Consider the following 14,422-nt stretch of genomic DNA (forward strand, 5'->3'; position numbering starts at 1 on the left):
CAGTCAGGCAGTGGAGGGATATGCACCACGTGCAATTTGATTTGACATCATGGTCGGCACAGACACTGAGGGTCGATGAAACCAAATAAGGGGGTGGGGAGGGCAGATGGGAATGGTGGGGGGGAGGGGGGACCCTGTGGGAGGGGTGTGTGGGTGCTGGGCAGATGGAGTGGGTGGACGAGGGGAAATAGACAGGGTGACGGGTGGGGTGGGTGTAGGGGGACCTGGGTGGATCAGGAGGACAGAGGGAGCAGTGACTGTTCATGCCGTCGGGTAGTGACGTGTTGTCATGACAACAACCTTTCCCTCAGTGTCAGCTAAACAAAAGAGCCGGTCATTGACTTCAGGAAAGGGGGCGGTGTACATGCACCTGTCTACATCAATGGTGCTGAGGACAAGAGGGTTGAGAGCTTCAAGTTCCTGGGAGTGAACATCACCAGTAGCCTGTCCTGGTCCAACCATGTAGATGCCACGGCCAAGAAAGCTCACCAGTGCCTCTACTTCCTCAGGAGGCTAAAGAAATTCGGCATGTCCCCTTTCACCCTCACCAACTTTTATCAAAACACCATAGAGAGCATCCTATCTGGATGCATCACGGCTTGGTACGGCAACTGCTCTGCCCGGACCGCAAGAAACTGCAGAGAGTTGTGGACACAGCCAGTGTCATCACGGACACCAGCCTCCCCTCCATGGACGTCTGTCTACACTTCTCACTACCTCGGTAAAGCAGCCAACATAATCAAGACCCCAGCCCACCCGGACATTCTCTCTTTCTCCCCCTCCACATCGGGCAGAAGATACAAAAGCCTGAAGCACGTACCACCAGCTCAAGGACAGCTTCTATCCCACTGTTATAAGACCATTGGAACGGTTCCCCTGTAGATAAGGTGGACTCTTGACCTCACAATCTACCTCGTTATGACCTTGCACCTTATTGTCTGCCTGCACTGCACTTTCTCTGTAACTGTAACACTTTATTCTGCATTCTGTTACTGTTTTCCCCTGTACTACCTCAATGCACTTATGTGATGAATTGATCTGTACGATCAGTTTGCAAGACAAGTTTTTCCACTGGACCTCGGTACACGTGACAATAATAAACGAGTTTGGGGTGTAGACTACCCCAGGGGAATACAAGGTGGTGTCCCTCCAGCTTGTGTTCAGCCCCTCCCTGTCAGTGGGGGAGGCTGAGGACAGACAGGTCAGTGTGGGAGTGGGGAACGGGTTAAAATGGCTCACAGCCAATGGGGATGGAGGTCACGGGAGTGGGCCAGGGTCAGACCCTGAGGGTGTCCTGTACCCCCTCACTGGGGGCACAGAGGGGTCACTCACACACTCTGTGTCCACGCCCATGGTTCCCTCCACTGTCGTGGGCCTGCCCTGGAGCACGTACCCCCAACGCTGTCCGCAGTGTGTCCCCCCCACCCTCCCTCACCCACCCCCAACGCTCTGACCCCAGTGTGTCCCCCCCACACCCACCCCCAATGCTCTGACCCCAGTGTGTCCCTCCGCCCCTGCCTCACCCCCCCCCCCCCCCCCCCCCCCGTACCTCATGATGTGAATGGTCTCCGGCTCCTGCACCAGGCTGTAGGCGTAGCCACTGGCGGTGGTCCCGAGGTCGATCGCCACCACTACGAGGAAGGGATGGCCGCGCGGAGCGTTCCTGGAGGACGGTCGCTGCGGGAGGAAGCAGGGAGCGGTGACGGGGAGAGCCGACTCGGTCTGCAGCCATCCACCGGGGCAGATCGGGAGGGGAGGGGGCAAGGGGGATGGGCACGGAGATGGGGGGACCGTTCATGGGGCAGGGGGTGAAGTGTGTACGGAACCGGGGGAATGAGCAGAGTGGGAGGAGGGCAGGGAGACGGGACTGGTTCAGAACAGGGGAGTGGCATGGGGAGGGGAGGGGTTGTCAGGGGTGATGGGATCCATCTACTGGGGACAAGGCTGGGATGGGGGGTGGGGTGTGGGCAGAGGGGGGTGAGGGGGTGGGGGTGTTGGCGGAGGGGTGTAAGAGGGTGGGGTGTGGGAGGAGGGAGCGAGAGGGTGGGGGTGTGCTCTACCTACCAGGGACAGGTTGGGGGTGAGGGGGGCGATACCACAGCTCTCTGGGTGCAGGAGGGATCCAGCCCCTGGGCTTCCATCCGCTGGATCTTCCTCTCCAGAATCTGGGAAGCAGAGCAAGACGTCAGCCAAACATCCAGAATCCTCAAGTCCCAGCACTCCTCCCCGACACAGACCATTCGGCCCCTCAACTGTTGGCCGACACCAACCATCGGATGTGGGCTAACCTCCTCAACTAATGGTGTCCACGAGAGTGTCCGCCCAATTCACCGCTCCTCTCCCCTCCCAGGGGGGAAGTGGGGCAGAGGAGAGGGGTGATGGAGGTGGAGGGATGTGGGGGACGGTGGGGTGGAGGGTGAGGAGGGTGGGGATCAGGGGCCGGAGGTGGGGGAGGAACAGTTGTGTGGTGGGTCAGTCAGCGGTCTGGATCCGTGTACAATTCCACACCCACAACAGGGGAACCTGAATGCCGTTATTGGAATAAACCTGGGATTCAAGATTTAATGTCCAGTTCTGGTCACCTCATTACAGGAAGGATGTGGAAGCGTTGGAAAGGGTGCAGAAGAGATTTACCAGGATGCTGCCTGGTTTAGAGAGTACGCATTATGAGGAGAGACTAAGGGAGCTAGGGCTTTACTCAATAGAGAGGAGGAGGATGAGGGGAGACATGATAGAGGTGTACAAAATATTAAGAGGAATAGATAGAGTAGACAGCCAGCGCCTCTTTCCCAGGGCACCAATGCTCAATACAAGAGGGCATGGCTTTAAAGTCATGGGTGGGAAGTTCAAGGGAGATATCAGAGGGAGGTTTTTTACCCAGAGAGTGGTTGGGGCATGGAATGTGCTGCCTGGCGCGGTGGTGGAGGCAGGAACATGGGTCAAATTCAAGAGATTACTAGATCGGTAGTGTAGCGGTTAGTGTAACGCTATTACAGCACCAGCGACCCGGGTTCAATTCCAGCCGCTTTCTGTAAGGAGTTTGTATGTTCTCCCGTGTCTGCGTGGGTTTTGTCCGGGTGCTCCGGTTTCCTCCCACATTTTAAAGACGTACGGATAGGTTTAATTTGGGGTTTAAAATGGGCGGCGTGGACTTGTTGGGCTGAAAGGGCCTGTTACCATGCTGTAAGTACAATTTAATTTAATTTATAAGCATATGGAGGAATTTAAAATAGGGGGATATGTGGGAGGAAGGGGTTAGATAGTCTTAGGTGATGTTTAAAGGTTGGCACAACATTGTGGGCCGAAAGGCCTGTATTGTGCTGTACTGGTCTATGGTCCTATGAATGTTGGCAATGGTGCCCGTGAAACGAGCGGACTGATATCTCCGTGTTACGGGAAGGACGTGATCACACGCATGCAGCAGAGGCCACAAGGGTGCTGGCCGAGCTGCGGTTAGTTACAAGGTCACTGCCTGGGTGGTTCTCTCCAGAACAGGGAGGGCCAACCGAGGGAGAGGTGGGTGAGGGCTTCGACAGCGTAAACAGAAAGGACCCATTTCCATCGGCAGAGGGGTTCAAAGCCAGAGCACAGTCATTGTAGAAGAGGCAGAGGGGAGAAGAGGAACGCTCCCCCCCCCAGTCACAGTGGGAGTGGGGGTCTGGAACTCACTGTGGGAGGGGGAGGCAGCAAGTTCTCCAGACAGAATGCTACCTGCTGCTCTCTGGCTTCTTCCTGCAGCCCAGAGCAGCCTCCCTCCCTGACAGCCAGCCACAGGGGTGTCTGTGGCAAGGTTCATAATCCTGGCCCCAACAATCAAATCCACATTATACAGACACTGGAAGAAGCCAGGGGCCGGGACTGAGCCCTGTAGAACCCACTGCACACAGTTCCACCCCACCCCCATCACTGAAACTCCCCTCCACCGCTACCCTTCCCTTCGTCTTGATCCAATCCCCACCTTTCCCACGACCCCTGGGCCTTGGACAGTTTAGGAGAATGGGCAAGGAAATGGCAGATGAGATTCAATGTTGAGAAATGTGCAGTTGTACACTTTGGAAGCAGATATAAGCAGGCAGATTATTATCTACATGGAGAGAAAATTCAAAGTACAGAAGTACAAAGGGACTTGGGGGTCCTCGTGCAGGATACCCTAAAGGTTAACCACCAGGTCGGATCGGTGGTAAGGAGAGCGAATGCTATGCTGGCATTCATTTTGAGAGGTATAGTGTATAAAAGTAAGGAAGTGTTGATGAGGCTCTATGGGGCACTGGTGAGGCCTCATTTGGAATATTGTGTGCAGTTTTAGGCCCCTTATCTTAGGAAGGATGTACTGATGTTGGAGAGGGTTCAGAGGAGATTTACGAGGATGATTCCCAGAATGAAAGGGCTTACATGATATGACCGTTTGTCAGCTCTTGGACTGTACTCACTGGAGTACAGAAGAATGAGAGGGGACCTCATAGAAACATTTCGAATGTTGAAAGGACTGGACAGAGTAGATGTGGCCAAGCTGTTTGCCTTGGTGGGTGAGTCCAGGACCAGAGGGCACAGTCTTAGAATTAGAGGGTACCCATTTAGAACAGAAATGAGGAGAAATTTCTTTAGCCAGAGGGTCGTGAATTTATGGAATTCGTTGCCACGTACAGCTGTGGAGGCCCAATCACTGGGGGTGTTTATGGAGGAGATTGATAGGTATCTAATTAGTCAGGGTATCAGGGATATGGGGATAAGGCCAGGAATTGGGGCTAGATGGGAGAATAGATGGTGAAGTCGTGGAGCAGACTCGATGGGCAGAATGGCCTACTTCTGCTCCTTTGTCTTGTGATCTTGTGTGGGACTCAGTCAATCACCAATCGAAGACCCTGATATACTACATCAACTACTCCCCCCTGATTGGCACTCCATGATATCCTCCAAAGACTGGGCCATCTGGCTGGAGAGCAGGGAAAGGGGTGGGAGAGTGTGCTGGCTGAGGTCACCACCACCACACAGGGTGGTCTGGCATGGGGTGTGGGGGTGGCATGGAAGAGTCCTACCTGAAGCCCGCCAAGCGGTGGGGGTGTTGACAGCCGACTTCATTCTACAGCTGTGGCGTTCCATCTAAGCAATCCCTGGAAAACAGCAGAAGTCTGGTCATTCCCACGGCAGGCTGGGAGTCTCCGCTGTGTCTGTGCGTTGGACGTGGTGGGACGCACCCTCGCATCTGAATCTGACACCACTCCTCGATCCTGTACACACAGAGCAGACTGAGGCACCGGTACTGAGGGAGTGCTGCACTGTTGGAGGGGCAGGGGGGGAGCGTTCACTGACGGCTGCACAAAGTTCCATCCCACTCACAGCTCCTCACCGTGAAGCAGACTGTGCCTGAAGTCCTGCACGACATTCCGGCATGGGATGGTGTGTGGTAACATTCCTACCACAAGAATGCTGGCAACGGCCATCTCCAATCAGGGATGGTCTGAGACATTCAATGGCATTCTCATCGCCAAGCCCCCGACACCAACATCTGGTCAGCACTGACCAGAAACTCAACCGGACCAGCCACATCAATACAAGAGCAGGCCAGGGGCTGGGGATCCTGTGGTGAGGTCGGTCCACCATCTGCAGGACACAAGTCAGGAGTGGTATTGGTTTATTATTGTCACTTGTACCGAGGTACAGTGAAAAACTTGTCTTGCAAACCAGTCGTACAGGTCAATTCATTACACAGTGCAGTTACATTGAGTTAGTACAGAGTGCATTGATGTAGTACAGGTAAAAACAATAACAGTACAGAGTAAAGTGTCACAGCTACAGAGAAAGTGCAGTGCAATAAGGTGCAAGGTCACAACAAGGTAGATCGTGAGGTCAGAGTCCATCTCACTGTATAAGGGAAATGTTCAATAGTCTTATCACAGTGGGGCAGAAGCTGTCCTTAAGTCTGGTGGTACGTGCCCTCAGGCTCCTGTATCTTCCACCCGATGGAAGAGGAGAGAAGAGAGAATGTCCCGGGTGGGTGGGGTCTTTGATTATGCTGGCTGCTTCGCCAAGGCAGTGAGAGGTAAAGACAGAGTCCAAGGAGGGGAGGCTGGTGTCCGTGATGCGCTGGGCTGTGTCCACAACTCTCTGCAGCTTCTTGCGGTCTTGGGCAGAGCAGTTGCCGTCCCAAGCCGTGACACACCCAGATAGGATGCTTTCTATGGTGCATCGATAAACTTGCCTGGGTGAATGTGCCTCCAACAATTCTTGAGGAGCTCGGGACCATCCAGGACAAAGCAGCCCGCCCACCCCCTCTAAACACTCCCTCCCTCCACCGCTGGCACACAGTGGCTGCAGTGTGCACCGTCTACACAACGCACTGCAGTTACCCACCCGGGCTACTCCGACTGCACCTCCCAAACCCACCACCACCTCCCACAGAGAAGGACTCAGGGCAGGTGCAGGGCAACACCACCACTAGCAGGTTCCCCTCCAGGTCACACACCACCCTGACAGAAATATCTCACCGTTCCTTCACCGTCACAGGGTCTAAACCCTGGAACCCTCCCAACAGCGCTGTGGAAACACCTTCCCCAGAAGGACCGCAGTGGTTCATGAAGCAGGCTCACCCCCACCCTGTCAAGGGGCAGTTAGGGACAGGGGATAAATGCTGGCATTGTTGATGATACCCACAATCTTAAAAAAATGAAGAAATGAAAATATATCCACACAGGCACTCATACCTCGTGCCTCTGACTGAGGGAGGGGGGGGAGGGAGCAATCGGAATTGATTCATTATTGTCACTTGTACCGAGGTCCAGTGAAAAACTTGTCTTGCAAACCGATCGTGCAGGTCAATTCATTACAACAGTGCATTGAGGTAGTACAGGGTAAAACAATAACAGAATGCAGAATAAAGTGTTACAGTTACAGAGAAAGTGCAGTGCAGGCAGACAATAATGAGGTAGGTTGTGAGGTCAAGAGTCCATCTTATTGTACTAGGGGACCATTCAATAGTCTTATAACAGTGGGATAGAAGCTGTCCTTGAGCCTGGTGGTACGTGCTTTCAGGCTTTTGTATCTTCTGCCCAATGGGAGGGGGAGAAGAGAGAAAGTCCGGTGTGGGTGGGTCTTTGATTATGTTGGCTACTTTTTACTGAGGCAGCGAGAAGTGTAGACAGAGTCCATGGAGGGGAGGCTGGTGTCCGTGATGCACTGGGCTGTGTCCACAACTCTCTGCTGTTTCTTGTGGTCCCGGGCAGAGCAGTTGCCATACCAAGCCGTGATACACCCTGATAGGATGCTTTCTGTGGTGCATCGATAAAAGTTGGTGAGAGTCAAAGGGGACATGCTGAATTTCTTTAGCCTCCTGAGGAAGTAGAGGCACTGGTGAACTTTCTTGGCCATGGAGAGGGAGGGGAGGAGGAAGGGGGATAGAGGAGAGAGAGGGGGAGAAGTGGGGAGGGAGAGGGAGGCAGAGAGAGAGAATGTGAGATTGACAGAGCTAGAGGAAGAATGCGGCAGAGAGTGAGTGAGTCACAGAGGGAGGGACGGAGAGAGAGAGAGACAGAGAGATAGACTGAGAGAGACAGAGAGAGAGAGAGACAGAGAGAGAGAGAAACTGAGAGAGAGACAGAGAGAGAGAGAGATAGAGACTGAGAGACAGACTGAGAGAGAGAGCCAGAGAGAGAGAGACAGAGAGACACAGAGAGACAGAGAGAGACACACACAGAGAAACAGAGAGAGACACAGAGAGACAGAGAGAGAGAGACAGAGAGAGAGACAGAGAGAGAGAGACACAGAGAGACAGAGAGAGAGACAGAGAGAGACAGAGACAGAGAGACAGAGAGAGAGAGAGACAGAGAGAGAGACAGAGAGAGAGACAGAGAGAGAGACAGAGAGAGAGACAGAGAGAGAGACAGAGAGAGAGACTATCTCTGACCATTCAGCTTTTGATACCTACATCCTTACACACTTATGCTCACATTAGGGATATACATTCACATCTGCCCTCTCTCACACACACACACACACTCAGATTCATAATCACACCCATTCCCTCACAGTCAGCCTCAGACACACGCACCACATGTTTAGGCTCTCTCTCTCTCTCTCTCTCTCTCTCTCTCTCTCTCACACACGCGCGGACACCTCTGGTTGCTGCTGTTAATTCCAGCTGCCTGCCGAGCCCTGGGACTCTCCCCACTCACCCTGCATTCCTCTCCCACCCACTATCCGCTGACCACTTTAACCCTTCACATGCTGACTTACAAGACAACAGAGCAGGAGTTGGCAGTGTCCACAGACTCCAGGAGGTGTGATCCCAACCACTGCACCAGGACCGCATCGATCGGTGGAGAGTCTCAGGCACAGCGTCCCCTGTCGCCAGGTAGCGTCTGACCCCGAGTGACCCCTGGTTCTAGGCTCGAGGCGTGGGGAGAATCCCAGAGCTCGGAGTCGGGGCAGAGGTAGGCACAGCCACAGCCTACGGTGGAGAAGTTAAACTCGCACGAGGCTGGAATCGCAGATCTCAGAGAGGGAGAGAGGGTGGCAGAGAGGGAGCGAGGAAGTGAGACTGAGAGAGGATGGAGGGATGGGGAGTAAGAGAGAGAGAGAGAGGGAGGGAGGGAGATAAAGAGAGAGAGAGAGAGAGGGAGGGAGGGAGATAAAGAGAGAGAGAGAGAGAGAGAGATTCTCTGCCCTTTCACACATTTGGTATCTACATTCTCGTACATTCGTACAGTCACAGAGTTATACAGCATGGAAACAGGCCCTTCGGCCCAACTCATCCATGCTGACCTACCTGAGCCATTTGCCCACGTTTGGCCCATATCCCTCTAAACCTTTCCTGTCCATGTACCTGTCCAACTGTCTTTGAAATGTTTTGTAATTGTAAGATAAGAGATCTTTATTAGTCACATGTACATAGAAACACACAGTGAAATGCATCTGTTGCGTAGAGTGTTCTGGGGGCAGCCCGCAAGTGTCGCCACGCTTCCGGCGCCAACATAGCATGTCCACAGCTTCCTAACCCGTATGTCTTTGGAATGTGGGAGGAAACCGGAGCACCCAGAGGAAACCCACGCAGACACAGGGAGAACGTCCTTACAGACAGCGGCCAGAATTGAACCTGGGTCGCTGGCATTGTAATAGCGTTACACTCACCGCTACACTACCGTGCCTGCCCTCCTCTACCACTTCCTCTGGCAGCTCGTTCCACATACACACCACCCTCTGGGTGAGAAAGTTGCCCCTCAGGTCCCCCCTCACCTTAAACCTACACTTTCTAGTATTGGACTCCCCTACCCTGGGGACTAGACTGTGAACGTCCACCTTATCTGTGCCCCTCTTGATTTTATAAACCTCCATAAGGTCACCCCTCAGCCCTCTGGGGAAAACCATCGCAGCCTATCCAGCCTCTCCTGACAACTCAGGAGTTACGCCGGAGGTTCCAGACAAAGGACACCAACCTGGGAGACAGATGTCACCAGAAATGTCCATCCCTACCTACCCCATCAGTGGGGCCGGAGTCAGATAGACCAGACACAGGCACAGGCAGGAGATCCCCTGCAACAATCCATGGATCATTCCATGGATCCTGTACGGAGACCAGGGTTCTTTGGTTTTAGAAACTCCAGACTTATTTAATGAGTTGAATGCAAATTCCCCAGCTGCCGAGGGGAGGATTTGAACTTGTGTCTCTGGATCAGTGGTCTACCTCTGGCTACAGCCCAGCAACTGAAGCGCCACACATCTACCCCAGCCTGGGTCCCCTGGATGTGTGACCTCACCCCTGACCCACCTTCCACACACCCCCACCTACCCTCCCCAGGGTTACGAAAGTCCTTCCATCCTGCTTTGGATACAACATAGAACAGTACACCACAGGAACGGGAACACTGCCAAACTAATTAAACGTCAAACTAAACTAATCCCTTCTGCCTGCACATGGTCCATCTCCCTCCAGTCCCTGCACATCCATGTGTCTGTCTAAGAGCCTCTTAAACCCCTCTATCGTATCTGCCTCCACCCCCACCCCTGGCAGCACATTCCAGGCACCCACTGCTCTCTGTGTAAAAACTTGCCCCACACATCTCCTTTGAACTTTCCCCTCTCACCTTAAATGCATGCCCTCTGGTATTGGACACTTCGACTCTGGGAAGAAGATACCCGCTGTCCACTCTATATGTCTCTCGTAATTGTATAAACTTCTATCAGGTCTCCCCTCAGCCTCCAACACTCCAGAGAAAACAATCCAGGTTTGTCCAACCTCTCCTTATAGCTCATACCTTCTAATCCAGGCAGCATCCTGGTGAACCTCTTCTGCACACTCTCCCCAGCCTCCACATCCTTCCTGTAATGGAGCCACCAGAATTGAATGCAATAGTCCAAATGCAGCCTTCAGAAGTCAGGGTATTGAGATCAAGAGCCGTGAGGTGATGTTGCAGCTCTATAGAATGCTGGTCAGACCACGCTTGGAGTATTGTGTTCAGTTCTGGTTGCCTCACTATGGGAAGAATGTGGAAGCTTTAGAGAGGGTGCAGAGGAGATTTACCAGGATGCTGCCTGGATTCAAGAGCATGTCTTATGACGACAGGTTGAGCGAGCTCGGGCTTTTCTCTTTGGAGAGAAGGGGGATGAGAGGGGATTTGATAGAGGTGAACAAGATGATAAGAGGCATAGATCGAGTCAGAGACTTTTTCTCAGGGCGACAATGGCTAACACGAGGGGGCATAATTTTAAGGTGATTGGAGGAAGGTATAAGGGGGATGTCAGGGGTAAGTTTTTTTTACACAGAGAGTGGTGGGTGTGTGGAACACACTGCCGGCAGAGGTTGTGGGGGCAGATACATTAGGGACATTTAAGAGACTCTTAGATAGCCACATGAATGATAGAAAAATAGGGGGCTATGTGGGAGGGAAGAGTTAGATAGATCTTAGAACAGGATAAAATGTCGGCACAACGTTGTGGGCCGAAGGGCCTGTACTGTGCTGTAGTGTTCTGTGTTCTAAACCTCACACTTGTCCAGATTAAATTCCATCTGCCATTTCTCTGCCAATATCTGTAACTGCAGCACGGTAGTGGAGTGGTTAGTGTAACGCTATTACAGCGCCAGCGACCTGGGTTCAATTCCGGCCGCTGTCTGTAAGGAGTTTGTACGTTCTCCCCGTGTCTGCGTGGGTTTCCTCCGGGTGCTCCGGTTTCCTCCCACATTCCAAAGACGTAGGGGTTAGTCGATTAATGTGGGTGTAATTGGGCAACGCTGGCTCGTTGGGCCAGAAGGGCCTGTTACCGAGCTGTAGAAATAAAGTTTTAAAAAAAGTTGATCTGTATCCTGCTGTATCCTTTGTCAATCTTCTATCGTCTGCAAACTTACTAACCCACCCATGTACGTTTTCACCCGTCCTTTACATACATCACAACCAGCAGAGGTCCCAGTACAGATCCCTGTGGAACACCACGGGTCACGGACCTCCCATTGACCACTACCCTCTGTCTTCAGACTGCGAGGGAGGCAGGTCCCCACATTCCCCTCCGTGTGGAGGTGGGTCCCAGCCGGACCCCTGCCTCGGGTCGCAGGGTCCTGACCGGGGGTGATGGTCTCTCCCCCTCTACACACTGTCAGATCCACATCCCAACCTTCTAAACCCTGGGATCGGCCCTGGAGCCTCTGCAGTGTCCAGAAAGCCTCAGCCACACCCTCTCTGGTTACCAGCACCTCCTGCACGGTCCAGCCCAGTGGGAGGCTGCCAGAGGGGTCACAGCACCCGGGGATTGGATGGGAGGTGGGAGAGGGGTGGTGGGGTCATGAGCTGAGGTTGCAGGGCTTGGTCCTGAGGCCAGAACCCCATCGTCCCCCTCAGGCAGTGGGTCAGAGTCACCAGTCAGGGAGCTGTGGTCGAGGCTCCCCTTCCCAAGACCAGGGTCTGCGGAGATTCCAGCCATCCGCTGTGGGATTGCGGAGCAGGAACTGGTAACACCCGGGTGGGGGTGCTGGAAGCTGGTGTGCCGCGGGATCGGTGAGGACTGGGGGGGGGGTGGTGGGGGAATGGATCCTACACGGGGGGGGGGGAGGATTGCACCCATTACCCCTCAGAGCACACGGCAAGATCCCACGGATAGCCGTGCTCCTGCTTCACCCCGGGGTGATGGGGTCCGTGGGTTGGGGGGAGTCCGTGCGTTGGGGGGGTGGGGGTCCGTGGGTTGAGGGGGTGGGGGTCCGTGTGTTGGGTTGAGGGGGGTGGGTGTCCGTGGGTTGAGGGGGGTGTGGGGGTCCGTGGGTTGGGGGTGTGGGGGTCCGTGGGTTGGGGGTCCGTGGGTTGGGGGCGTGAGGGTGGGGGTCCGTGGGTTGGGGGGGGGGGGTGTCAGGACGGACTCACCCAGCGACCGGCCCGTCCAGCGCTGCTCCCCGCTGCCCCGGCTCCGGAGGGCGCAGAAGGCGCGGAGATTTACGCCGCTGCCGCTCCCGATCCGCGGAGACCCCGCTGCGCTGCGCCGCTCGCACCGTCTGAGATCTGGCGGCTGGGAACAGGGTTGTCCCGCCCCGAGGTTAACCCTTCACCGGCTCCCCGCACCCTCCTGCACACTGGGTGCACTCCTCACACACAGGCACCAACACTCACTGAAAACACACACTCACAGGACACACATCTACACACACACTCACACTGACAACACACACTCACACTGACAACACACACTCACACACAGGACACACACACACTGACAACACACACAGAGCACTCTCACACACAGTACCTACACTTACACATACTCACACTTACAGGACTCATACCTACACACAGACTAAAATACACACATTGACACACACTTAAATACACTCACACTTAAATGTACTTATTCACACTCAGGTGCTCACATATAACACAGTCACACTTATACTTGTAAGTACACAAACACTCTATGAACAAACACAGAGGCATTTTGCACAATGTTGTCCACACACACACCAGTCTTTACACACATCCTGTCTCACACTGACTTCAGAATCAGGTTTAGTATCACTGACATCTGACGTGAAATGTGTTGTTTTGCGGCAGCAGTACAGTGCAAAGATGTAAACTTACTATAAATTACAAAATTGATTTGTGCAAAAACAAAGGAATAACGAGGGAGTGTTCATGGGTTCAGGGACCGTTCAGAAATCTGATGGCAGAGGGGAAGAAACTGTTTCTGAATTGCTGAGTGTGGGTCTTCAGGCTCCTGTACCTCCTCCCCGATGGTAGCAATGAGAAGAGGGCATGTCCCGGGTGGTGACGGTCCTCAGTGATGGATGCCGCCTTCTTGAGGCACCGCCTCTTGAAGATGTCCTCGATGGCAGGGAGGGTTGTGCCTGTGATGGAGCTGAGTGAGTCTACAACCCTCTGCAGCCTCTTGCGATCCTGTGCGTTGGAGCCTCCATACCAGGCGGTGATGCAACCAGTCAGAACGCTCTCCACCGTACCTTGCATGCCTACTTGTATGTCCAGTGAAAATATTTATGTGCACACCTACATATGCACACAGACACACACACACGTACACAGATACATGCACACACACACACATGCACACAGACACACATACACATGCACACACATGCACACAGACACACATGCATACATACACATGCACACACACAGGTGAGAGGGACAGATAGGCTTTTGCCCATTGACCTGTGCCCAGTGGTCAAGCTGCCCACTGGAGAGGGTTGGGGTAGGGGGCTTGGGATGTGAGGGGTTTGAGATGGGAGGGGGATTGGGAATGGCAGGAACGAAATGGGTTTTGGGATGGGAGGGGAGTGGGGGCATGGAAGGGGATTGAGGTGGGTATTGGGGGAGGGGATGGAAGGAATGGGAGGGGGTTGGGAAATGGGTGCTGATTTGGGATGGCGGGGCTTTAGGGAGATGGGAGAGGATGGAGCTGAGGGGTCAGCAGATATTTGCCCCTCCCACAACTCCTGGGGTCTTCACCGTCCTGTTTGTGGCTGTGACCCCTCCCCACCGACAGTCGGACACCATCGCTGCCCTTTGACCAGACAATCCCGTGCAAGGAGGTGACCTGGGGCAGAGGCAGAGGTCAGAGGTCGCAATCACATCCGACCCCAGCCCAGTGGGCAGGACTGAGGGACCCAGGGGAGGGGGTGGGATTTATGGGGTGTGTAGGGGCTGAGGCAGGAAGTTAGTGGAGTGACCCCTGTCCCAGTACATTCTGTCTAACCCCCCCCGCCTCCAGGTGGGCTCGGACCCAGAGACAGCGCGAGACATTCGATCTCCTTGTCTGGGACCCATGAACATCATCTCATACAGTCCTGTGTCAGCCCAGAGCTCAGAACTGGGGGAGGGGGAGAGAGAGGGGAGGAGGGGGGAGGAGACGGGGGAGGGGAGAGGGGAAAGGGGGAGGAAAAGGGGGAGGGGAGGGAAGGGAGAGGGAGAGGTGGTGGCAGAGACTCCCACGATGTTGG

General features: G+C 54.2%; 1 protein-coding gene across 1 annotated transcript in view; it reads right to left on the minus strand.

The window, feature by feature from the left end:
* LOC127583438 (heat shock 70 kDa protein 12B-like) overlaps nt 1–12,471 on the minus strand; it is a 34,940-nt gene extending 22,469 nt beyond the window's left edge. The window contains exons 1-4 of the mRNA XM_052039457.1: nt 12,339–12,471; nt 5,037–5,111; nt 2,065–2,165; nt 1,550–1,677 (exon numbers count right to left, since the gene is read on the minus strand). Coding sequence (XP_051895417.1) covers nt 1,550–1,677; nt 2,065–2,165; nt 5,037–5,100 — 293 coding nt within the window. The 5' untranslated portion in view covers nt 5,101–5,111; nt 12,339–12,471. The remainder of the gene's footprint in view (nt 1–1,549; nt 1,678–2,064; nt 2,166–5,036; nt 5,112–12,338) is intronic.
* Between the last annotated feature and the right edge of the window lie 1,951 nt (nt 12,472–14,422).

Source organism: Pristis pectinata, chromosome 2 (genome assembly GCF_009764475.1).
Source record: "Pristis pectinata isolate sPriPec2 chromosome 2, sPriPec2.1.pri, whole genome shotgun sequence".
NCBI lineage: Eukaryota > Metazoa > Chordata > Chondrichthyes > Rhinopristiformes > Pristidae > Pristis > Pristis pectinata.